At 38.6% G+C, this 26,753-nt stretch overlaps 1 protein-coding gene across 2 annotated transcripts in view; it reads right to left on the minus strand.

Annotated features, from left to right (window-relative positions):
• Window positions 1–502: 502 nt before the first annotated feature.
• The window catches only part of MAP3K9 (mitogen-activated protein kinase kinase kinase 9), a 39,326-nt gene continuing 13,075 nt past the window's right edge, over window positions 503–26,753 (minus strand). The window contains exons 3-12 of one of the 2 annotated variants that reach the window (XM_060761696.2): window positions 18,523–18,703; window positions 15,639–15,787; window positions 13,179–13,354; window positions 11,519–11,759; window positions 11,115–11,237; window positions 10,231–10,384; window positions 9,249–9,380; window positions 6,312–6,424; window positions 4,476–5,279; window positions 503–2,508 (exon numbers count right to left, since the gene is read on the minus strand). In XM_060761696.2, coding sequence (XP_060617679.2) covers window positions 2,036–2,508; window positions 4,476–5,279; window positions 6,312–6,424; window positions 9,249–9,380; window positions 10,231–10,384; window positions 11,115–11,237; window positions 11,519–11,759; window positions 13,179–13,354; window positions 15,639–15,787; window positions 18,523–18,703 — 2,546 coding nt within the window. In that variant the 3' untranslated portion in view covers window positions 503–2,035. The remainder of the gene's footprint in view (window positions 2,509–4,475; window positions 5,280–6,311; window positions 6,425–9,248; window positions 9,381–10,230; window positions 10,385–11,114; window positions 11,238–11,518; window positions 11,760–13,178; window positions 13,355–15,638; window positions 15,788–18,522; window positions 18,704–26,753) is intronic. The other variant, XM_060761688.2, reaches the window with a different exon arrangement.

Here is a 26,753-nt window from a genome sequence, read left to right on the forward strand (position 1 = left end):
ATGTATAAATATGTGAGAGGAAGTCATGGGGAGGAGGGAGCAAGCTTGCTTTCTGTTGCGCTGGAGACCAGGATGCAGAATAGCTTTAAATGACAGAAAATGTGATTCCACCTGAACATGAGGAAGAACTTTCTAACTGTGAGAGCTGTTCAGCAGTGGAACTCTCTGCCCTGAAGTGTGGTGGAGGCTCCTTCTTTGGAGGCCTTTAAACAGAGGCTGGATGACCACCTGTCGGGGGTGCTTTCAATACGATTTCCCACTTCTTGGCAGAGGGTTGGACTGGATGGCCCACGAGGTCTCTTCCAACTCTATGATTCTATGAATGCACTGAAGTGTCCCACTGCTTTCTGGACCTATCTATCATACTATTGCACAAATTAACTTTATGTGTAAGTCAAGGGGAAGTTTTAGTTGTAAAATTTTGATATGGGCAAGTCAAACTCATTCTTCTGAGAAGGGAAAGTGCCACCACAGCCACCCTCTGTTCACTGTCATCCCCCCCCCCCCCCCCCGGCCACTCAAAAAGGCCTTTTCGACACTCTATTCGGAGAAGCAGATAGTTCCTTTTTTGATAAAAAATAAGGTACAGAATTATGAAAAAAAGACCACTCCTTCTCTAAAGAGTGATGAAAGGTGAGAGCCCAGAAGAACATAAAGAAGTACCAGCACCCTCTACTCTCTTGGCGATCCACAGCCATTTCCCCACTCAGGCGTTCAAAAAATTCAGAAAAGGTGCTGTGAAAGAGTACAGGGGATTGGTGCTTCTATTACATTCTCTGGAGACAAAGTAAGCTCTCAGCTTTTGCCGCTCTACTTAGAGAAGATGGTTCCTCTACAGTGCTTACATTGATCAGTGGATTTTTTCAGTCATTTTAACTACATTTTTGGAATTATTCATGTCTTTTGATCTTGCTAAGAATTCATGGGGGATCTGTTTTCTCTACAATCTGAGAAGGGTAAGAGGTCAGACCAGAAAGAAAAGATATGAAGATGACAGATCCATCCATAGTAAATCAAATGGCATGCCTTAATGTATTTAGTATCCCCAGATTAACTGGACATATTAGCTCATTATTGGGGAGAAGTCATTTCAAAGAGCAAGATACTCGATGTAATTATCAGTATAACATTCAATGAAATAAGGGCATATAAAAATGTCTGTTTTCATGCAACATACTGCTGAAATTTTGCAAGGGGTACAAAACTTCACACCACATTATTGACTACTGTATTTCATAACTTCCTGGTTGAACAAAAACCTTGTGTATCAAGTCATGGTAGTTTGTGCTAAAGTTTCACATCATCCCCCTTCTCCTTCATCCCACTGCTTAATTTGTATCACTGCATCCTAACATCTATTTACCTAAGACATGATTTCAGTATTTTTTTTAAAAAAAAAATAACTCAAGGCCCTTTGCCTTTTTCAGTAAAATACAATAATACATGGTATAGGTGGTATTGGCAAGTACAGTATTTATCAAGACATCCACTCCATTTTCATTCCCCAGCACTCAGTTGGGGAAACTACCAGTATTTGTATATCCCAAAAGAGGAAATATTCGTTCTGGAAAATTAAGAGAAAAAATTAAATGTGGCATGAGTGCTGGTAGAAAAACGTGTAAATGTTAACACATATACCTGTAGCCTAACAGCCTGTAAACAAAATTACTGCCTATTACTGCACTTAAAATATTGGAGTTGAGGTTATCATAAAATTCGTACCAATATTGGGTATCTGAGTACTTGCAGTTTAAGAATGGAGGCTTAGATATATCACACTGCATGTCGCAGTTTAACACTGTAATGAAGAAACAAGGAAGACTACAGTAAACCCCACTTCAAGACTCAGCAGCTCTGTGTAGCTCAGCTACAGGTTGCTACAAACAGATAACCTATTACCATATCTGTAGTGGACACGACATTGCAAAATGACTTCAGCAGCATCACTCTACTTCAAGTGTCTTCAAAGTGCATTTGCAGTGCAAGAAGTACAACTAAATCAAACAGAGTTTACCAACTCTTTATGAATTTCATGCTAAGACCAAAATTCTGGTTTCAGTTCAAAAGCTGCAGGTTTGTGTCTTCTCAGCCCAGTTCTGCATAGCGGAACAGTGCTGTCCTCGTTCTGCCCTTCCACATCTATGTCCAACAGTGTCTGTTCTTCTTCGGGCAGTCTGACATGGAAAGAAAGTAGTGCAGGCCTCTCTTCAACAGTGCTGCTACTGCTGGCAAAGCAGGAGTCCAGGTTACTAGGCGTTTCTGTACTGGAACTATTGGCAGAGGAATCACCCCTAGCATTACATGGGGATACAAACCACCAGGGGTCAACCCGGTGCCTGTTAGCTGAAGGGCGTGGCCTAGGCAGGAACTCCAAGGTCTTCGGTCTCTCCAGCATGGAGTCTTGCTGAGCATTATGGCGCCTGGGGGTTGGAGGAAAGATGAGGTTGGGGTCTGGCAATCGGGGGACTTCGTTTGGACCCTGACTTGGACTGGGCGTTCTTAGTACTCCTACTCCCCATCAGGAAGAAAAAGAAAAAAACACACACAAGAAAAGAGGGGGAAGGGCGAGAAGAGAGAGAACCAACCAGTTAGACAACACCGATGAAACGAGACACTGGGCTCATTTAATAATAAAAAAAAGAATGATGTCAGACAGAGGGTTGATTCTGTTTATTTAAGGCATGCAAACAACATAGAACTGCACCAGTCTTCATGTTGATCCGTGTAGGATCATATGATAGATCTGGGCAATAACAGGTCCAGCAAAACCAGCACTATCCAAACATGACATCATCCAAAGAAGGTTGTGAAAATGCACAATTTACACCCACCTCCCCTTTTTCCTTGATCATCCTGGACTAGAGTGATGTTGGGGAGCCCAAATATGGACTAGAGTTCATTTGAAAGCCTATTCCATGGCAAGATTTTTATTTATTTATTTATTTGCTGCCATCATCGCAATTTCACAGCTCTGCCCAATGGAACTGTTTCAAGTGGTCAGAGGACTATTACAAACTAGTCCTCGGGGGGGGGGGATGTTAAACCACTCAACAGGTTGCTGTGAAAAATTTACACAGTACTTTGTAGATAAAGAAACTCAAATTTGCTCTGACTTGGATGCTGTAGTTGATACAGCCCCAGTGGATGCATTATCCAGCTTTGAACAAGAATGATAAAGCAGGGCATGGTTATAGGAATAGCTGAATCCCAACAGATGTTAAGTTGCTAGGGATGCATACTAACCAAATATGTCTTCCTTCAATTAGTTGAAATCTAGACAAAGTTATCAAATAATTGTTCTTTCTGAAATGAATCTACCTACTACAAAGCAATAAAAAGCAGCACCAGTGAGGATCCTGAAAAAGAGCAGCTTTACTTTAAGAGTAATTGCAATTGTACCCTGAAAATATTACTAACAAGTAACAAATTAGAGTCAAATTTACTAGACATAATAAAATTCAAATTGCCTTTAGAGGTTTAATGCTGGAAGGAAACTAACTGGTAGATGTTAATGAAAATGAAACAATAGGAAAAGAAATTTACATTTTGTCTTTACTCTTGTGTTTTACTGCCCTTCTATCCAAACAGAATGAAGAGTTGCATATAAATGTTTTATGAAATGGTAAATAGAATGTGGAAGCTGATGCAAATATATAGTTTGCATGATTATGACCCTTCAAAGAATCCACGTATCTTTACTTGCAACCCTACACATTTCATCCTTGTTATTTATTTATTTATTTGCTTATTTTATTTTTATCCCAACTTTCTCTCAATACAAGGAAATAAAAAACGTTAATGTGCCAATGCTTTTCTTTTTTAAAATCAGTTTTAAGCAGAAATATTGTTTGCAGAAAGTGCTGAAAACGGATTTGCCAGCCAAAGTCTCTAACATGGCCAGTAGGGGGAATAAATTGGGGGTTTTATGGTAAAAAAGCAGTTAGGCCATGGTGTGGCAAGCAAGAAATTATTTTCTAGATATGGGTAAAGCAAAAAAAGTTTTTTTAAAAAAATAAGTGAGGGTGGGAATGATGCTAGAATCAAAGTATTAATCTTTCTCAAGAGAACAAAAAATACAGAGCTGCCAAAGAGGACCTTCGTGTAGAAAATCTGGATACAGAGTTTTGTGTTTTGTACAGTATGGAAAAGAATGCATGCAAGGAGAAAAGCAATATTAAAAGTAGAATAGGAAGGAAAGGTAGAAGTTGCAGCCATAAATGAAGGAAAAGGCTGCAAGATGTGAGATGAACCACGACTAGACAGAAGTAGGCTTTGTTGCTGAAATCTATAGGGGAATGTGCTGTTCACCCTCCCCTAACAAGGACAGCTCCATCTGATTACATACAGGAATTCTTAGCTTAATCCAGCCATTAGAGCCAACATCTACAGCTTCTACAGCAACAGAGGCAGTGGAAAACTGTGTCCTTTACTGACTTCTATTCTACAGAGTGCAAAGAGGGAAGAGGATATCTTACCTGTTCCCAGTGCTCCTGTCGGAGAATTACTGGAAGGGCATCCATTGGCAAGCAGACCAGCCACTTTTATGGTACCTTCAGAGGGGGTGCGTCTATGTCCCTTTTGTCGGGCTTCAGATGAAAGAGTCACATGGGTAGGAGTCAAGGACTGGTTGGGATCCCGTTTGAATCGCTCAACACGGATATTAACCAGTGGGTTATTAACAACTGGTAAGGGAACTTTTACTGTCACAGGGCTGTCAGGCATCTCGTACACCACTATCTCATCACTATCTGAGCGCAGCAGGGAACGTGTGGAGTTACATTCAGAAATAGAAGACAAGGAGAGCAGGGTAAGAGAAGTGGATGGCTCTCCTAGCAGCAGCGTGGGCTCCTCTTTTTTAAAGAGCTTTCTTGAAGGGGGGCTGGTGCTTCGACGGGAGCGCCCTGCCCGCTGGAAGATACTTTCACGCTTCTTCTTCTCTTCCTTGGGGGCATCCTGCTCATCCTGGGTTAGCAGCTGGCACTTGCCAGCCTCCAAGAGATCGAAGCCTAGGCCAGCAGCAGCTAAGACAGCCCCACAGCCAAGAAAGGCAAGCTCACACTGTTTGTACTGGGAGCCCCCACGTTTGAGACTATTGGTGGGGGTGAGCTGAGGAGTGCTTGTGGCAGAGTTCACTGGAGTGATATCCTCATTGGCATCACTGCACTGGCCATCCCAGTCCTCATTCTTCTGAAATGGGATGCAGAGATACGATGGGTTAGACTTAGGAGAAGGTGACATCTTGCTCTCTCCATTTTTCAAAGAATCACCATCTTCATTCTCTGGAGCAAAGACACAAGCAAGAATGAGGCATTTTCACTGTCAGGATCAGCTGATTAGATTTCACAAATGTAGAGCCGTAGTGTGGGGAGCAAAGGATGAATATGATGGATGAGTGAAAAAAAGACAAATTCAAACATTAAGAGAAGAAAATGTGGGAAGTATAGTATTTAAACTGCAACTCTCAGAATAAACAAGTTATGCATGCAGGGGCTTGCATGAGTTGAAATAAAAAAAAGAATCAGGAGGGCATCGAGCAGCTATCCTGATTTAAAGACACACTTGAAAAGATAAGTATGAATGAAGCTAATTACAGTACTCATCCTTGCATCCTTATAACTCAGTCCAAATCAGAGGCAGTACTATTAGTAGATGGCTCATCTGAGAATGGAGGTCAGATGGCCTCCATAACACAAAGCACTTTTCGTAAATTGAACATGATGTGTCAGCAACACTTGGGTGGACACAGCCTGGCTATAATAACCCCTCCTTGCTAAACACCGAACTAGATTATTCTAATTTGTTATACATTAGGCTGTTTTTGAAAATGTCCTGAACACTTCAGTTAATTTTAAATATTCTTGCTAGGTTGAAAATTGTTATAGGTACAAGAGATCTTATTGTTTCAGTACTGAAAACTTCCCTGATTCATTTGTTTCCAAGAACAACTTATGCTAAAGCTTACCACAGAAACTCTATATGGCTTAGTAAACAAGTGCCTATAAGGTAGCATTTCCCTACATAAATACCTATGCATTAAAATCATTGTTAAAGATTTTCCTCTAACTTTCTCCTATCCCATTCTCATGTGGCCAGGCAATTCTGCAAAGGCATATGTCCCACTTAAGTCAATGATGGAAACAAAGTTGCTATGTATGGTACATCTGTAAAGAGTATTGTATGAAGGCATTGAAATTACAGTGCAGAAACATATTTGAAATGTGCTTTTACAGAAGGGGGGAGAGGGAGAGCAATTGAGATGAATGAAGCAGGATGCAGTTACATTAATGCAACTCATTTAAGAAACGTTTTACCAATTTCTGCTAGGCTTGTAAATCCTAGAAAGGGGATTATTGTTCTCTGGACTTTCCCTAGGTTTGGTGCACTGGATGACCACTGTCTTGATCCATCGACAAGGGACTTTAGACTAAAATAAAGAGAAGAAAAATGTATAAATAACACAAGCTCCTTTCTTCTGCTTAGTTTATGACTGACACTGTTGAAATTAGTATTGTGCAAGAAAGGTGTTAACTTCAGTTATTAGCTAAAGAGGTGTCCTTCAGTACATGTTTCCATTAAGGGCATAGCGGAGGAATACCAAATGAATAAAATTCAACAATAAACAGATATATAAAGACATTTTAAATAACTGACATGAACTATTTTATTATCTACCTACCTACCTACCTATGAAAGGAGCATCGTATTCAATCCAGGTGATAGTAACACAATTTATGTTAGTTACTAAAAATTCTAGAATGCCTGGGGAAAAGGTGTTTTCACCTAGAGACACTAGGCTAATTTTTCAAGGTAGTTTATTCCGAATGTTTTACAGTTTAGAAGGTCTTCTTTCAGTCAGACATGTAAGGCAGGAGATGTTTAAAAGAAAGAGTTGACATGCTCACTTTAAAAGTAAGGAAATATAAGATATGTAACTTGGTAAAAGGCTATTGAAAACCGTACTCCATTCTTAATGCATTGCTGCAGGCCAAAAATAAGTGACACTGTCAAGGTCTCATATTTATGAGGGTTGCATGATGTTAATTTGTGGCATGGCAGAAAAAAATTGTTTCCTTCAAAACAGAAGGAATAAAGATGAAAATTCAATAGCTGAAGTATAGAAGTCTAATGAATGTGTGTCAGAAAAATTACTACTTAATTACTACTTTCTCCATTGCTGATTTCTCTCTCTTAGGTGATCCCTCGTAGCTCAAGGATGATGGTCTTCCAGATGTGGTGTCTTGGTGGTGGATCCGTAAGTGGCTGTGGAGCCCTATTCTTGATCCGCATGTTCTTGATTTATCTCATTTGTTGTAAAAATGTAATCACTAGAGGGCGCTAGAAAACAATTCAACCTATCACTATCTTTGAATTATGTATATGCGAGAAATACACCTTCTCATGTTTTCAATTTTTTGCACCTCCTAGGATATATTTGGAGCCAGACACAATTCGAGGTCAGAAATCCATGCATTTCATGGGTTGTAATAGATTATGTCTAATTTTAAAAATGTGTTGAACTTGCACATACTTGAACAATGTGTGAACTTGCCAACTTCATTTTACAGGTAAATATACATAGGTAAAGACACACCTTTAAGTACTGAAGTAAAAAGCCATGTAAGGTTTTAAACATCAGCAGCAGTAGCTTGAATTCAGATTGGAAACAGACTAGCGGCCAATGCAACTTGTGACCAGTTTTACATGCTGTGATATCTGAGGCTTTCAAGTTGTCTTCAAGAACAGCCACATATCGAATTCAGTATCTGAACTAGGACATTAGTGGGGCTAAGGTATACCTTCCCAGGTTATTTATTTATTTATTTATTTATTGTGTCATCAGCAACCAGAGACGACCTTCCCAGGTAAGTTCATAAGTAAGTGCAACAACTGACATTGATGGCAGGCACACCAAGCCACAGAGTCCGCTTGGGTCTCCAATGGCAGAGATGGATCCTGCTCATTCAGGGGGAATGCAATCCCATTCAGAGCAGGCCGTTTACTTAGTTCACAGAATTAAGAACCCCCAGTCCATAACGCTTCTGTTGTATTGGGATTCAGCTTCATTGTATTAAATACAGCTACTGGAATGAATTAAGTTATTTTCTGATGGAAGGCCTCTGAAAGCCTCACCTAAGTGGAAAAGTCCACATATTTTTCATATTAACATTGCCAACAAGAGAAGGGGAAGAGGCTGGGGATGAACATATCTAGCCCTTTTTGAATCAGGTCTAAAGTGTGTCTGACTGTCCTCAAACAACTCATTGATCACATAAGAATGTAGTTATTTAAAAATAGACTTCCTTTTAAAAGAATTGGAGCTATGGGCAGTAAATGCAGTGCTGTTGCCACATACTGCCAAACAGGAAATTGCATTTGATAAGCAGGTGCAACAAAGGGTGAAGGTATTTTAAAATGGCTGCCTGCAGATGCAGACTCTTGAACACTGGCACTCATAATGGAGGACAGTTAAAAAATTGCCACTCTGGAAAAGGCAGAAAAAAGATTGTTCTCTTTGCAACTATTTAAGAGTATCTGTAATATGTACATAGAAGTACTGTCCATCATTAGGTCCATTCTGATCATGACAGGCAGGGAAAGCTTAATCAAGAATAAGTATCACCAAGAAGACAAAGAAGGAGTGAAAAGGATGGAGCAAAAAAGGAAGACAACAATACAGGAAAGGAAATGTGCAGAATAACAATGTGATGAAAATATTTTTTAAGACTAAAGCTAGTGAAAAGAACATGATCTGAGTTAAGGCAAGGGAACAACTAAGGAAGGAGTCTGGTTGGCATGCAGGGATTAATCCATTTGTCAACCATCCCAAGAATTATGTATGTATAGTCGCATGATCCTTGACTTGTTGAGTAGCAACCCATTGATGGATATCTCCTTTGCTGTAGTATAGAATAGCCGGATGCTGGATGAATATGCACCAAGAACATAGAATACTCTTCTAAGGAGCAGTGATCGCATTGGGAAATTTGTCTGATAAAAGAAACAATGAAGACTCATGAACAACGGATTAATCTCTCGCAGATGGGCTACTTTACTTACTGGCTTTTTTTTTTTTATAGAAGATACATAAACACAGGAAGGGCATCTCTTCCCAATATGACTGCCCCTTTCTGCTGTAATATGAATAGATTACCCTAAGATTACATTCTCAAAACATTCATAGCAAGAAGCAAGCCTTCCTCTGAGAAAGATTTGCTTGGGGAAAATACTCAGGTCTCTTAAAAACACACAGTTGAACTCCTCTGCAATATAAGTAGGGGAAATTGGGTGCTCCCTTGATGAGCCACTTCTTGGAACATTCTGGGACAGACATTAGATTTTGTGCAACAGAAAAGCTGAACTCCACTGATGAGATGGTTTCACTGAAAAAATGAAGTAGAGTGAAGTTTAAAATTAAGATCATGAATGAGACCACAATTCTCTTCCATTCTTATAAATTCTTTCAACATTTTCAAACAGCCCCTTTGCCTCAAGCCCTGAGACATATTTCTAATTTCACGTGCTCATTAGCCTTTCCCACACATTTTCATGCTGCCAGTAAATAATTGGGAATTTTGGGCTCTTAAATTTCTGCAGCTTCAGTTCTAACTGTGTATGTATAGGCCACAATCAACTTACAACTATAAAAATTGTTTGATGTTTTTATAGAGCTCCCAGCAACACTTTAAGAGGATTCATAGCCTGAAATGGATTGGGCCTTATGGCTAATAAAATATAATACTTTATTAAAACCTCTTAAGCACCTCAATATGTTTTATTGGTTGATCCACAGTTTGTGGGCTTTCTGTTTTAAGCAGGGGACCATTCTTAATTTTGTTTCGTTTTGCTATTTGTTTTGGATACCAACCAGAGATGTGATCTGGAATAATGAAAGAAAGAAATTGAATATGAATTGGCAATAACTTCCAGATGAAGCATGGAAGATTTGCGAAGAAAAAGGCATGCAGGCTGAGGCTTTATGTATGACATAATTGGGGTTACTCTGACTCTTTTCAGGTTTTTCACCAACCCATTTGATGAATTAACTTTTATTCACTAAATGACAATATTTTTCACCACATTTTATTTACACCTTAATTCACAATTGAAGGCATTGTGAATATCACCAGATTTCTTACCAGAATAGAAACTTGGTCACAAAGTGGAGGGGGGGGGGGGGGGGGGAATCAGCAGTGCAACTTTTATAGTTCTAGCTAAGATAGTGTTTCTTACCCATCATCATCTGTTGTTAGCTCTTTATGACAAAGTGAACTTGGGCCCCATGTGCGGCCTTTCTTCTTTTGACCTTTTTTCTCTTCTTCTCCTTCTTCTCCTTTTTGGGATACAGAGTTTCGTCCCCATGTTTTGCTGCTTTCACTGGGTGTTACTGGTAGTGTGTTGGAAATAAAAAAAAACTTATTTGATTTAGTTATGTTATATCCTGCCTTTCACTTAATATAGGACCCAAAATGAGTTTTATAATAATATATTATCGAAGGCTTTCATAGCTGGAATCACTGGGTTGTTGTAGGTTTTTCGGGCTATATGGCCACGTTCTAGAAGTATTCTCTTCTGACGTTTTGCCTGCATCTATGGCAGACATTCTCAGAGGTTGTGAGGTCTTATAATAATAGTTTCATAGTAGAGAGTAGTTTGTCCAATGTAAGCAAAAGCAAAATACCTTTACAAATCTTGGAGTTTTGTTGTTGTTTTTTTGTTATTATCACCCTTATTATAATTTTTGAACTCATGGTGGTACCATTATACCTATCCTTCATGTAATGGGGAAATGATTCCATTTGTTGCTGGGGAAAAGGGAAAGTCTTTATGTAGGAAGGCTGGATTGCCATTTCTCTTTTCAAAAAGGTATACTGCCATAACAACATTGCATAGCTTGTTACAAAAGGTATACAAAACAAAGCAATGACAATAGATTTGTAGAAAGGAACCAGCAGGAGAGACACAGAGAAAGGAATGAGCATAATTTTGCTTATGTGCCCCTTCAGACGATACCATCATAAAGTTTCAATGTCTCATTCAAATACTGGGACAGAGATAGCTTTTGATAACACTGATTTTCCTCTTTTATTTGTTGTTAATAATAACAAATAACTTACATTGGATGGCTCTGAGCCTTGGAATGATGGTAGGACTGGCTGGAGGACTGGAGCAGATACTGATAAAACTTTTCCTTTTATCCGTAGTTGGAGATGCTTGCACTGTGAACTTGTGTTGAAAATCTGTTAACAAAACAGATTATGTAATTCATAAAATGATCAAAAAGAAAATGGATTTCCAAAATCACAAAGACACAAATCCACTACAAGCAGTAGTAAACCAATCACAGAATTGTTTTTACAACTTATAAACTACAACAATGACAAGTATATATATAAAAATAAGATAATCCAATATATGCACTGTAATTATATATTCATAGAATTTTGGAGGAAAGGTAAATCAATACATTTGGGGGAAAGAATGGCACTACAGTACGGAGCCCTTCTGCACTATAACACACCAGAAGGGAGACTGATACGATTGCCATCTTTCAACTTGAGGCAGTTTCTTCGGAATTTGCCCATCCGTTTCTTCACACGAGGCTTCTCCTGGCAAAGCTGATGGATGATTATGTTGAGCTCCCTTTCTAAAATATCAATCTCTCGTTCTGCCAGTTCCTGTTCCCGCTGTCGCAGGAACTCTTCATGGTTCTTCTGCTGAACTGCTGCTCGGGTTAATTCTTCTTCCCATGTTCGCAACTCCTTCAAAGGAGTAAAATATCACATCAGAAATGTGGCATGTTACCTAGCATAACCATTTAAAATTGACAGTATCAGAGTGGTCTTTGTTATTTCTGCTGTTCTTTAGCTAGAAAGATTCAGAAATCAAAAATGCAGGAAAAGGTGTTTTTCAGCTACCGAATAAATGCAGTAGAGAAATGTTAAGTCCATGCACTATAGCTTCGTATAATGGCTGACTTACCTATACACATAACCTGAAGATAACCTGAAGAAAAGGGGGGGTCAGCTATAAGAATTGATAATTTAAAATAAAGTTCAAAACATTAATATATCATGATATACTGTACTGAATCTAAGACAGTGCTGCTTTGATATTCTACTTCCACTAGCAACTGTTAGGAGGTATTCTACAGAAGGGAATCTCATCCAGAAGGAAAAATATGTCGTGACTTACTATTTCTATAAAAAACAGGAAGAAGACATATGTTGTCATTTGTCTGTACTATCTCTAGAATAGCTTTCTCAAACTTCATCATAAGTATTTCCAAGGTTACACTGTACTGCATGGTATTGCAATAATTTGATTTTGTTTTATTTCCTAGCTGTTGAACACCACTACTGCATCTTATTGCCTGATGTCTACCTAAGTTATCACTATCCTTTATTCTCCCTTACAGACAAGGCTCTACTTTTGATTTCTTACCTTTGGGAATTATTCTAGTTCTTTTATTTCCCATCCAATATCAAAACTTTCCCTTCTATTTTTCTTTTCCTTTCTCTTTAATTCCCATATCAAGAGTTGAAGTGTTTTAGTCACTACAGAATACCTATTTTATATACATTTGTAAATATTAAGTGATAATGACGGAAAATTCACGAACTTCATGGATGACAGAACAGAAAACAAAAACATATAATGAGCAATCTGAACAGAGACAAGAGAAACCCCAACAAGCTAAAGAATGATAGGTCTTGTGATTATATCACACAATCTTGTGGTAAAATCATTAGATGAAACATGAGCATCAAGGATCAGAAAAGAAACCATGGAAGTAGGCAAAAGTGTGGTAACTACCACTGCATAATCTATACTGGAGAAACTGAGATGTTCTATAAAAGGACTTGATAGTCAAGAAATCTTTATATTCTGAACTTGAAACTGTATTTTCTAAAGGACTAATAATCTACTTTTAGACCAATGAAAATCTAACATGAGATGGGATAGATAATACCTTATGCTTTTTAAAGTGCTATTTCTACTGAAATTTGGAAATGTTCTGAATCTTCATTTATTTTGAGTTCAGCACACAAAATGTAAAATTCAAGTAGAATTTTTAGACATGCATAGAATGACAGAAGCATTACACAGAATGACAGAAATGTCACATGAAGGCCAGAATTATAATAGGAAGTCACATGCATCATCATCTAGTCATTTACCTTTTCTTTGGCCTTGAGGTGATCAAACATCTCCTGGATCTCTATTTTCCAGTCTTCTTGCAGGGAATGGAAAGAGTCCTTTGGCATTTCAAAGAAGCCAGACTCTTCTATATTGGTTAGATGGCTTAAAATATTGGCAAAGGATGGCCTTGAATGAGGATCGGCATTCCAACAATCTAAATAGGACATACAAAGACATTCTAGCTCAGAAGCTGCAAGAATATCCTCATGTCTTAATTACTGAATTCTATTCAACTATCTATCATATCTTAATATGACTATCTTGGTATCTTGAATGTATTAAATTATTTATATCCTGCCCCTTATTTGAAGATCTCAGGCAGACTTACAACAAGTTTAAAATGATTAAAGATTTCTTAAATAATTTCAATTTTAAAATAGACACTTTAAAACCAGCTAAAATCTATGTATGTACGGTTTTATTTTTCAAGATTATTTTAACCGATTTAAAGATGCCTGTTTTAAAATGCATGTGCATACACACACACAGAGTTTAAAATTATCTTTTTATAGGTATCTTTGGTATACAATGCTACAATTTTCTCCATATTTTGTACTTCTTAACAATAACTCCACAAGATATCCAATCTCAGACTAACTGCAGCCTTTCGAATGTTTCTGGCCAACATGTTATTGTGCATCAGTCCTGGCCATCATATATAGTGGCGAGAGATTCTGAGAACTACAACTCGAAAACATCTGGAGAGCTAGTGCTGTCTACACAAGCTCCTTTGTGTCAACCTCATCAAACAAAAACGCTAAGTAGAGTTCTTTACACTGTGTCTTCTTTGGCTCTATCCTCACAAAACTTTTCAAAGGCCCCGATGAAGTTGCAACCTTTCAAATCAAATCTACAGAGAAATTCCCAATCAGTGATGAATGCAGAAAAGTTTGTTTTACATTTGCAAGACTAAATCTTGCAAATGTAAGATTGATCTTAAAAATTGATCTTAAAAACTGAACTTCAAAATTAAAAAGAGCCTAACTATACATTGCCTTTCATTTAATATACTTCTACTGACTCCTTCTATATCCCTCCTGCTGCTCCCCACATACTTCTCCGCACTAAAATCTAATTTTTTAAAGCATTTAAAATTGAGCTTATGTAAACTGAAAACACTTGTGCAATACAGCAAGAAACTTATAGTTAAAAACTGTGTTCTTTATTATTGAACAATGAATTAGTTTGGTTAGCTTGTTTGAGCTTTAGTTTATTTTCATTTTATAACTGCTTCCTCCTCTTGGCTAGTGATCTAGAAAAATGTCATGAAAGAAGATCAACACCAGTACCTATAGAACACTGAGTACACACAAGAGAAATGTAATTTTCATAATGATAGTTGCCATTACTTGTTGCAATAATATGCATACAAGAATTTCAAGTGCGGCAATATTTAGCAAATCTTATCTGTACTAAGGTAACTGCTGTATAAGTTAACCTCATGTATAAGTTGAGAGCAGGTTGGGAGCAAAAGTATGGTCATTCCATGGAGAAAGGAAAGCATCAGTGCCTCCTCAGAGGAACAGCTGCTCTTTGAAACCGCTGTTATTTTTGTATTAAAAAAAGCCAGAAGTTAACAACCAACAACCATTAGGTGGCAAACAAACAGTAGCAATAAAATCACAATTAAAACATTATTAAAAACAACAAGTTAAAAACATCAATTAAAAAGTTTAAAAAATCCAAGTTAAACACAAATATGCTCACCAGCATAGTTAATGGGAGAGGAAAACTAGAGCAAGAATCATGAAATTAGACAATTATGAAGTTTGATAAAGAGTAAGATAAGCTACTCATATATTCACAGAATTTTGTAAGTATTCAGTAATACCTGACACTGGAACACTGTACTTGAGGAAGGCAATTGTAATCCATGGAGCTCATAGTAAAGTTAAACATTAAGATTTCACGAGATTTCTTATTTGCTTACATTTATTAGTTTTATGGTTGGGAAAGAATGATGCACATTTCCCAGTTCCAGCATAAATTATACAAAGCTAAACCCAATTTGTCCCTATTAAAATAAACCTGTTATTATTAACCAACACAATGTATGTCACATTAATTTCAGTGCATGTATGGTAGTTTGAATTAAAATTAAATGTAGCTATGAACGTTGAATAATCAATTTGTGTGGGTTTTTTTTTTGTATTTTACACCCTGCTTCACAGTCAGCATTCCACGATCACTGAGCATGCTCAGTGACTCACTGAGCTGTTCTGTGGGCTCCCTTCTCTGCAAACTTTAGAATTTCTCAAATCTTATGGATACCACCCTCTAGTGCATGAATAGTTCAATTTCAACAATGTAAGGATTGGCACTTGGAAAACTGAATCTGCTATTAATTTATAAGTACAGAATCAAACTATAATATACTCATCATAGCTATATTCTAAAAGACAAGAATTTTTGTCTGGTTCAGTTCATCCTCTGCTTACCTTCCATCAGTCGGGCAAAAGGTTCTGGGCAGGTTGAAGGAATAGGGAGAGCAAGTTTATTCATGGCAACCCCATATGCCACGGCTAGGCCATCAATTCCTCGAAATGGTACTTCACCAGTCAGGAGTTCCCAGAGCAACACACCATAGCTAGGAAGAAAAAACTTTATAGTCATTCACATAATCTCCTTTTTAAAACCAATTCATTCTTCCACATGTATGAAGTAAGGCAAAAGACATCCTTTTACATAACCTGAAAGTACACTACATTTACTTTATACTGTATGTAAAGAGAGTATTTTCTTGCAATTAAATCATTTTCAGGAATAAATGGATGGTTTTGATCTTATGTGAATGCTGGTGATCAGAGATCAGAACATTTCTTTAATGAAGAATTGTTCAATAACCTTTTACTACATGCCATTGGACATGTTATCAATTTTATAACTGACCCAGTAAGTGTACTTCATTATGTTACACATCCCTAACATGTTACTCACATAAGAAGTCTTGCATGCTTTTATCAATAACTTTTAAAAATATTGAAAGCTCTCTGTGAAAAGTAGGTAAAGGTAAAGTTTTCTCCTGACATTAAGTCTAATTGAATCTGACTCTGGGGGGTGGTGCTCGTCTCCATTTCTCAGCCAAAGAGCTGGCGTTGTCCATAGATGTCTCCAAGGTCATGTGGCCAGCATGACTGCATGGAGCACCGTTATCTTCCCAAGGAAGTGGTACCAATTAATCTACTCACATTTGCATGTTTTTGAACTGCTAGGTTGGCAGAAGCTGGGCCTAATAGTGGGAGCTCATCCCACCCTCTGGATTCGAACAGCCAGCCTTTTGGTCAGCAAATTCAGCAGTTCAGCGATTTAACCCGCTGCGCCACCAGGGGGGCCTTCTCTGAAAAGTGTCTCCTCCAAAATCCAGTATACGTGGCAGCCATTCCCAATCTACTATCCAATCTACTATTCCCAATCTACTGAAAACCAATCTACTATCCATATTTTTTATTTTTAATCCCACCCCCTACAACATTGTAGTGTATGTCCATTCAACCCAAAATTCCAGCTGTGCAGTCCATTTGCACAAGGAGAAGGAATCTGTTTTTAATAGTAAAAGGAAGGTCAAAAACCAATATGTGAATACCAACCGAGATCCGGAGGGCGGGGAGGCGGGGTTGCAGTGGTCTATAGAGATTCAATCCCTCTGACCAGGGGCCTCATCCCGAAGTCAACAAATTTTGAAGGCGTCTACCTGAGAGTGGGTGACCGGGACAGAATAGGGATTCTGCTAGTGTACCGTCCACCTCGCTGCACTATGGTCTCCCTACCTGAGCTGGCGGGGGTGGTCTCGAGCCTGGCATTGGAGTCTCAGCAGCTTCTCGTGCTGGGGGACTTCAATGTCCATGCCGAGGCGGCTCTTTCAGGAGCAGCTCAGGACTTCATGTCTGCAATGGCAACCATGGGGCTGTCCCAAAAAGTATCTGGCCCCACTCACAGCGCAGGACATACATTGGACTTGGTTTTCTGCCAGGGATGGGAGGAAGGTGACAGTGTTGAGGAATTGACCATCTCTCCGTTGCCATGGACCGACCACTACCTGGTCAGATTTAGGCTCACTGCACCCCCTAACCTCTGCAGAGGTGGAGGACCCATTAAGTTGGTCCTTCCCAGGAGGCTTATGGATCCGGACAGTTTCCTGATGGGTCTTGGGGAGTTTCCCGCCTCTCAAGTAGCCGAGCTAAACCAGCTCCCTGGTTTACCAAGGAGCTGGCAGCGATGAAGCGAAGGAAGAGGGAACTAGAGAGTGTGTGGCGTTCGGATCCGAGCGAGCCAAATCGCATTTGCACAGTTAAAGCTTGTGCGCCAGCTGCGCCCGTACCTTGGGAAGTCTGACTTGGCCACGCTCTGGTTACATCCTGCCTAGACTACTGCAACGCTCTCTACGTGGGGTTGCCCTTGAAGACGGCCCGGAAGCTCCAACTAGTCCAACGTGCGGCAGCCATGATTCTAACAGGAGCGGAACGCAGGGAGCATATGACCCCCCTGTTGCGCCAGCTCCACTGGCTGCCGATCTGCTACCGGGCTCAATTCAAGGTGCTGGCGTTGGCCTATAAAGCCTTATACCTATCTGACCGCATCTCTGCCTATGAACCCACCAGGACTTTGAGATCTTCCGGGGAGGTCCTGCTCTCGATCCCGCCTGCTTCTCAAGCACGGCTGGCGGGGACGAGAGATAGGGCCTTCTCGGTGGTGGCTCCTCGGCTGTGGAACGCCCTTCCCACGGACATTAGGCTGGCACCATCTCTAATGGTGTTCCGCAAGAAACTGAAGACCTGGTTATTTGTGCAGGCGTTCGAATAACTAGTGCAATTGACTGGCAATGAACATAGGAATGGAACAATGGATGATGAATTTTGGATTATGTTTTTAGATGATGAGACGATAGTGATTGGTTAATGTAGTAATTCTATTGTTTGGATAATATGTTAATTGTTAATTGTTGTTACATTATTGCATTGAATTATTGCTGTTTTTACTGGTTGTGAACTGCTGTGAGTCGCCCTCGGGCTGAGAACAGTGGTATATAAGTAAAGTAAGTAAATAAATAAATAAATATCATGACAAAAATGGCTCCAATTGGCACAGCTACCCATCCATCACTTACCCCTCTAAAACCAAGTGAGCAGCGACACATATGCTAATTTTTTTTTAAAAATCCCCAACCATTATTAGGTAGAATAAGCTGAAAAAGGGAACGATCCAAAATTTAGGAATTGTTATCAGTAGACAAACATGGTAACCTTCAGAGAGTGCATGCACTTTGAGAACCTGGATAGTTACAATGTAGCAGTTTGAAGTGTTTTTTAATGCTAGCCAATATACCTCCATACATCGCTTCCTTTAGAGAACATGGATGAACGTATGACCTCCGGAGCCATCCAAGCGTATGTCCCAGCTGCACTCATTTTGGTTGTCTTATACCACTCTCTGGCCAAACCAAAATCGGTAATCTTCAAGTTCTTGTTATTCAGGTCCCCATTTTCCACCTTCTCAAGTATCAGTACTGGAATAAGAGAGAAAAAAAACTTTATAAACATACACCAAATATATCTTTTGCATTTGAGTTTTCTACCAGAAAAATGTATGTCTGCATTTGTAAAGAATTCATATCATTTATTTGTGGAAGAGGAAAAAAAACCCTGTTATCACTGCTGGAAAATGTTATCCCCAGCAAGTGATACATTATAAATTACAAGCCATTAGCACAGCAGAAAATAACATTTCTAGGAGTTTCCAAGGTACAGAGATATGATCCCAACACTAACTCACTAGAAAGTATAAAATCTTTAAAGAAATTGGGGTAGTAATAAAGTTTTCATGATGATCTGCATTTACATTTTAAATTGAGATTTTCATTCACAAAGCATCCATTAGCCATTCACTCCACCTACTCTTTCTCTCTCCTAGTCAGTCTATAAGATCAGATATCATCAATACATATCTGAAGTTAAGTACATCATTTTATATTAAACCACATTTGCCATTTTAATGCCAAATCCCCCATTTCTTTGGGTACTCTTTGCTATGTCTTCTGTTTTATCCACTCTAAATAAATCAGTGGTTATCAGCAAACTTGGCAACCTCACTTCCTCAATTCAGATTATTTATGAGTTAAAAGCATTAGCCTAGTCCCAATACAAATTCTTGGAGGTACTCATGTTTTACACCTCTCAACTGCAAAAAATATAAATTGACTCCCACTTCTCTGAGTATTCCTTGTCTGAGAAAACCCAGTGAAATTCAGAAGGTCATAATAAACAGGCAAACAACTTAAAGCCATTTACACACACTGCTGAATTCTTTCCTGAATTCCTGGTGAAAACAGACAAAATGAATTAATGCAGTTTCTCTGAGGCCCCAACTACACTGCCATATACTGTGTTCTGAATCCAGATTATCTGCTTTGAACTGGATTATATGGCAGTGTAGACTCATATAATCCAATTCAAACCAGATAATCTGGATTCAGAAACTGGATTATATGGCAATGTAGACCCAGCCTGACATTTTATCTTCCTTTAATTCCAATATAATCCGGTGATCCAATATACCGATTTTGTTTCTTATATAACCCTGGTGTTAATATCATTAGCAATCTGTTTCATTTTGACATATTTTTACATTTGTTATCATTTGTAGTTTAGCTGGGCCTCTTTTGCTAAGCAGATAAGTTTTTGAGCCCTTGTTAGCTTTATGACTGCATGGTAACAGCACTACACAGCATGGGTGACTTTGTACTGTGCTTTTTTGTATTAGCTTGGCAGTCTGATGCCCACCTCACCTAAACAGCATACTGGGTTTTTCTATTTATTGTGTTGGTGTGTGTGTGTATTGATTGATTGATTGATTTTTTTATCTTGCCCTTCCCTACAAATGTTTTAAAGGTTTACAAATCTGATCTAAATACCCTAGAGGCACCAGATCCTTTTTGATTTTGGAAGCTAAGCAGGGTCAGCCCTGGCTAGTACTAGAAGACCAGCAACAGATACCAGATGCTATGAGGCTAGTAAGCTGCCTCTGAGGCCCCTTCTACACTGCCATAAAATCCAGATTATCTGATTTGAACTGGATTATATTGCAGTGTAGACACATATAATACAGTTCAAAGCAGATAATGTGGATTATCTAGTTTGATAATCTGGATTATATGGCAATGTAGAAGGGGACTGAGTATTCCCTGCCTAATTCCGGAAGTCGTCATAAATCAACAGGCAACTTGAAGGCATAAAAACACACATGTTTTAAATATTTTGATCATATAGCAATGAAAAAAACCCATTTTATTTCTTACAGACAGAGTATCTCTTATCTGAAATGCTTGTATTCTGTGTGCTTGTGACTATGTTAAATCTCGTATGAGCCATTTTGAGTCGCAAATTGGGGAAAAGACAGAAAAATGATAGTAGTAATAACTGCTTGTACAGTTGTTTTAGCTAACTGAATGGTTTGCCACACCTGCATACTTTGGTTTCTTGGTGGGGTTTTTTTGCTTCTGTACTAATGTAAAGGCCCCCTGGTGGCAGAGCAGGTTAAAACTGCTGAGCTGCTGAACTTGCTGACCAAAAAGTTGGTAGTTCAAATCCAGGGAGCGAGGTGAGCTCCCACTGTTAGCCCCAGCTTCTGCCATCATAGCAGTTTCAAAACATGCAATGTGAGTAGATCAATAAGTACAGCTTCTGCGGGAAGGTAATGGTGTTCCATGCAGTTATGCTGGCCACATGACCTTGGAGGTATCTATGGACAACACCAGGTCTTTGGCAGAGAAACCGAGATAAGCACCACCCCACCAGAGTCAGACACGACTAGACTTTATGTCAGGGGAAACCTTTACCTTTCTACTAGATAAAACTTGGAAATCCAGCTTCCACTGCTTGCAGACAGCAAGTAAGATTGTACCCCATATAAGCAGCTGTTCAGGAATCTGATTTCCAGCTGGGGATAATCTGGATAGAATTAAATTGGGGGCCCAGTGCAACTGTTGGCTGTGAGGGGATACTGGACCATATCAATGAATACTTCTCTACTGTGGACTACTTGCTGTATCATTTACCATCAATAAAATGTATGTTCTAGGAGTAATGTGCATCAGTGTTTGGCAGCAAAAGAACATTTTATGAGGCCTGAAGCTGGCACAAAGCAGTGATTTCGCATTTCTTTATTACACATTCCTATTCCTTTTTGTTTTCCTCATTTAGACAAATCTTTTATTATATCAGAATACTTTTAACTGTGAATTTTTAGTGACAAAATGTGTTTCTTTTTCCGGAGAGGTGTCACTTCAGTAGATTATTCCTGATACCACTATAGTCTAACAATGCCCATCATAGCTTCTCCAAGAACCCCAAGGGAATGAACATGTGTGACTATTCTAGACACATATAACCATCCAGGACTTGCATCTAGGATAGTTTCAGTATAATGTTAGCTTTCTACTGTAAAAGGTTGTTTTCACTTCGTTTGTTTGCTTATCCTAAAGCTAAATGCCTTGAAATGTACCTAAGAAGAAATCAAAATCTAATTCAAACACTGCAGCACTGATGTAATGTGTTCCTGACAAACTATTCTGAGAGAGTTTAGGATGCCAAGTTGTATATTCACTGTAGCTTGACAGCAGTTACCTTATAGACAATACACCAGCAGACACAGTGGTTTAGCTTCAAGCTTACAAAAAAGGCAAATGACATTCCCTCAAAATATTAAACCTCTGTACTTACTGAACTCTTGACTAGTAGAAGTTGACTATATTTTACCTTCTTTCTTGCTCCCTGTCCCAGCCTTTGAACAAGCACTTTTGACAAGCTAACAGCCATGGAAAATGTTCCTGTCGAAGCAGGACTTACTGTTTTCACAGAACTGAAAACATTGTTCCTATTTCCTTGTTTTTGAACACATCTCATTTTCAGCCTGGCAATGAAAAATAAAACCAATTTCCAGCACACTATATGCAGTTTCCATTTTACTTCTATAAAGACCAAGTGTCCCTTATCTGAAATGCTTGGGAGCAGAAATGCTTTGAAATTAGGACTCCCCCCCCCCCAAATTTTGGTATACATGCATTTGCATAGATGTATATGGCTGACTTGGAGATGGGATCCAAGTCCAAACATAAAATTAATTTGTTTCATATACATCTTATACAGTGTATGAAATAAAGTTTGCATACACTGAAATATCGGAAAGCAAAGGTGTCACTATCTAAGCCTGCCATATGGACAATTCTGGATTTTGGGGAGTATTTCAGATTTTGCAATTCTGGGTAAGTGGAGTTCAGCCTGTACTATATTAAATCCAGTGAGTCTTACTTAATTTTATTATAACCAACAAAGAAGGTAGATAGCAGATAATTTCAAAATCTAAAGGCAGTGAGAAAAGTTCCTGAATTTTTAACTTCGTAACAATAGCTTAACTGTGGAGGTGTTAATTTCAGGAAATGTGTCAATTGCAGGAAAGAGCAGTGAACACAAAGGTGGACACAAAAACTTATAAATGAAAAGCGACAGGATTCATTTGTGCTGTTGTAGTGTAAGTATCCATGAAACAGGCATCCAGCAAAGGTGTGGAAGACTGCAAGTGGAGAGTCAGACTGGAAGAGGTGGCCCAAGCTATGTCTTAGCATCTGCAATGAACTTCCACTCATGTCTGCCCAAATCCAATTGCTCACACAGAAGTGACTGAGTGTTCTATAACTTCTAAAATAACTGATTAATTGCAGACTCCAAAGACTGGGAGAACACTGCTGGGTTTGAAACAAAAGTTGGCAAAAAAGGCATCTGCTGAGTCAAGTTGGGGAGGGAGTTGTAGGCAAACTCTATCAGCAGTAACAGTGTGCCATCTTAGAGAACAAATCCACCACTCCCAGAATGAAAGTGTGACCAGCATACAAGGGTAGGTCCATAATAAAGTCCATTAAAATTATCCTCTATTGCCAGAAGGAGTAGGTAGTGGTTGTAATAAGCTGGTGAGCCCTGCTAGCTGATCACTGGTACAGTGACTGATAAGTCAAGCCCTCATATAGTGCTCCACAGCCACCTGGATTTGAGACCACCAAGATTCCCTAATGAGGAAGTGCAGCTATCATGGCACAAGCAGAAGACTTCCTCGAAACATAGATGCACCTATACAAAAGCTCATCTTGGAAGGAATAGAGTTACAATCCTCTCATTGCTGAATGCATCTGCACAAGCACATGTTTGTCTTCAGGAGATCCAGATTCCCGGCAATCTGCCTCCTTCTGTTCATCTGAATTCTTCAACTCCAGGAAGGAGGATGAGTAACAGAGAAGCAGGAATACATAAAGAAAACTGATGTCGAGCACAAAAAGAATGAAGATAACAGGAGTGGTGAACTATCACACAGAATAGACTGATCAATAAATATTTTCACTAAAATTTAAGACAAAATTATCTTCTGTTTCTGTCTTTAACCTGCACTCCCCCTACTAGCAAAATACCAGTGCAACTTTATGGTTTGAGACAGATAAGTAACTGTGGATAATTTTGATAAAAGTGTTAGAAATACAAAAGCAAATTCAAAATGAAACCTCACTCTAAAAAGCCTATATCTAAAATGGATCTTACATATGAGATACTGTAGAGTGATCCTATATTTGAAAGCCTTTGGCTTCTTGCCTTTCACTGCACTTTAGCTGCGTATATAGTTATCCATTTTGTGTGCCAGCCCTCTTAGCTAAACATATCTCTATGCACCATCAGAGATCAGCAAAGTGCATTTTGCACTTCAAAATGTCAGCAGAAAAAAAATATAGTAAGATGGAAAGACACAGAATACTGAGTAATAGTATAATTGATGCACTGTTGAAAAATGTATTTTGTGGGTTGTTATAGGTTTTTCAGGCTGTATGGCCATGTTCTAGAAGCATTCCTGCCTGACGTTTCGCCTGCATCTATGGCAGGCATCCCCAGAAGTTGTGAGGTCTGTTGGAAAACAAAACTTCAGAAGCTGAAAAGTTGTACAACTTGTAAAACTGTTGATTTTTGCAACAGGCATCAAAGCCAAGGTAGAGCTGCATGGGAAGATATCACTGAACTAGATTGATCTGCAGTTATTTTTACTGCACAAGGCACAATGAGTCCCAGACTGAGGAAAAGGCAGGATATAAATAACAGAAACAGATTAGATGACTTCTCCTGAAAGCTGCTTGAAAGAGGAGACGAATCTCATTCTGAGGATCCTAAACAAATACACTTAAAATGACTTTTTTTAAAAAGAAAATCATGATTGGGATTAAAAGCAGATTTTCTATCAAAAGATTTCAAGAGACCCATCCTGGAAGAAGAAAAAGCTTTTGAGAAGTAGATTTTGATACCACAAGTGTTTTTTCAAAAACTAGCCAATAGCTTTCTTTTAAAAATAACCTTCCATAGCCAGGTAGTTAAAGCAGCTATCATATCTTCCAAACTTCCTACTTGCTCCATATTTTCTACTAGGGGTCTGAAGTGCCACACACAGGCCTCAGGTCACACTTTGCTAATCCTTCGTCTATAGCAGGCATGGGGAACCTTCGGCCCTCCAGGTGTGGTGGACTTCAACTCCCACAATTCCTTGAGGCCAAGGTAAGCCTTTGGGGCGAATGCCGAGCCTCAAGGAATTGTGGGAGTTGAAGTCCACCACACCTGGAGGGCCGAAGGTTCCTGACCCCTGGTCTATAGAATTAGCTGCATCCAAGCTCTAATGGGTGGAGTGATCTTTTCTAATTTTTATATTTTTAAAAATGCATATAGCAGTTTTTCAGTATTACAAACAATTATCTAATTGGACTAACTTGAAAATGTATAAATGAAAAAAATAGAAGTGAAAAATACAAATTATCTCATACATAATAGTGGTATATAACTATGTGATGAACTCTGCAAGTCCATCACAAATTGTTCATTTAGTTTACTCAGTTATTATCAATTCTCAGATTCAATTTTCTTCTTTATTGTTACAGATGAGTTCTGCACAGCATCTTTTAAATATACATTTCCACACATTCCTGTGTGTGTGTGTAAATGAGTAGTCATCTCTATTAAACGTTTAGGAAATGTGTCACAGTGTGCCAAAAGGGATATTCACTTGTGCTATTCAGAAGATCTCTACTAGAGATCATTGCAAGAACACACTTGCACAGAAAGAGTATTATTTCCTTACCATAATAATGGTCACAATATGCTAAATATTGTAATTCATGCTTGTGCATAACTGCACTTACATGATTTCTAACACTTTGCTGTACCTGTGACCCTATTTGCTCCATAGAAGGGCGGAATATAAATGTTTTAAATAAATAAATAAATATTCCTCATCTAGGTGGTAGACTAAGGAATAAAGGTGGCACTGAAAAATGATTGATTTAGAGTTATAATAAGGATAAAGTACTGTTTTGCTTATGCAGAAGAGTAAAGGATAAACTACACTAACTATCCAAATCTATCTGCTTTCATTTGACATGCATCTGGTTTCACAAAAAGAATCTGGCTGATAGTGTCTGTAGCAAGAATTTGGCTTTCAACCTTAAAATTTGACATTCAGAACAAAATTAATTCTGACTTTACCAGTCAGTATATATATGCTACATTGAAACACAATGCTGTTATTTACAGTACTTACAAAGCTTAAATTCTGACAGCAAAACATTTCTATCAGGCATCAATTTCTGCTATTAGAAAACTCCTCACAGTCCTATTTCAGGCATGAAAGATACCCTGTATAAGAAATCATAGCAATTCTTCAACTGGGATGTTCTGCGATGCTGCTGGAATATCAGGGAGGGAGGACCACACAGTTTCTTAAACTAGGATATATAAAGAATGCAAACTCTTTATTTACACAGTCCAAAACAGGTGCAACTGCTTTAGCAGCTCTATACAATTTTCAGTTACTCCTTATGAAAATCACTTGGCTGAAAACTACACAGGGAAAAGATAAGTGCTTAGTATGTGGGTTAAGCTCCAGTCTTGGCAGCCAATTAATGCAGTCCCGAATAAACTTGTTCTATATTAGACTAACCCATCCTTGACCCATTATAAACTAAGAGCAGAGCTATATCAGTCTTATAAGTTCACAAAGTAATCAGCTTGTACAGTGTGGTGGCTGATGGATGTTTCTAGCCCATCAGACAGGAGATTATGATGTTAGTTATTTACAAACTAAAAAGGGAACAAACCCAGACTATTTCCCTACTTGAGGAAATTCTTACTTGTGCCAAGTAATCAAGAAAATAACTGTTTATGAAACTTAAGACATATTTTCAGAAACAACCCTGAGCTAGAAATATTAGCTATATCTTTGTTGCAAAGCAATTGGGGATAAATTCAACTCCTATCTTAAATTTCATGCAATGAACAGTAAAATGGAACACAGAACCTTGAAGTCATTATTGGTGAGCTATATAAATAGAATTTCTTAAAATACTTAACCAGTTTACATGGATGAAACTGTCCTGCAGAAATACTTTCTCAGCCAGAGACGTAACAAAGGAACAAACCTTATAAAGCGCCACTCTGATGTGGTCAAATCATCATTTCCTTAGCACAAAGACCAACAAATACCTA

Source organism: Anolis sagrei, chromosome 1 (assembly GCF_037176765.1).
Source record: "Anolis sagrei isolate rAnoSag1 chromosome 1, rAnoSag1.mat, whole genome shotgun sequence".
Classification (NCBI taxonomy): domain Eukaryota; kingdom Metazoa; phylum Chordata; class Lepidosauria; order Squamata; family Dactyloidae; genus Anolis; species Anolis sagrei.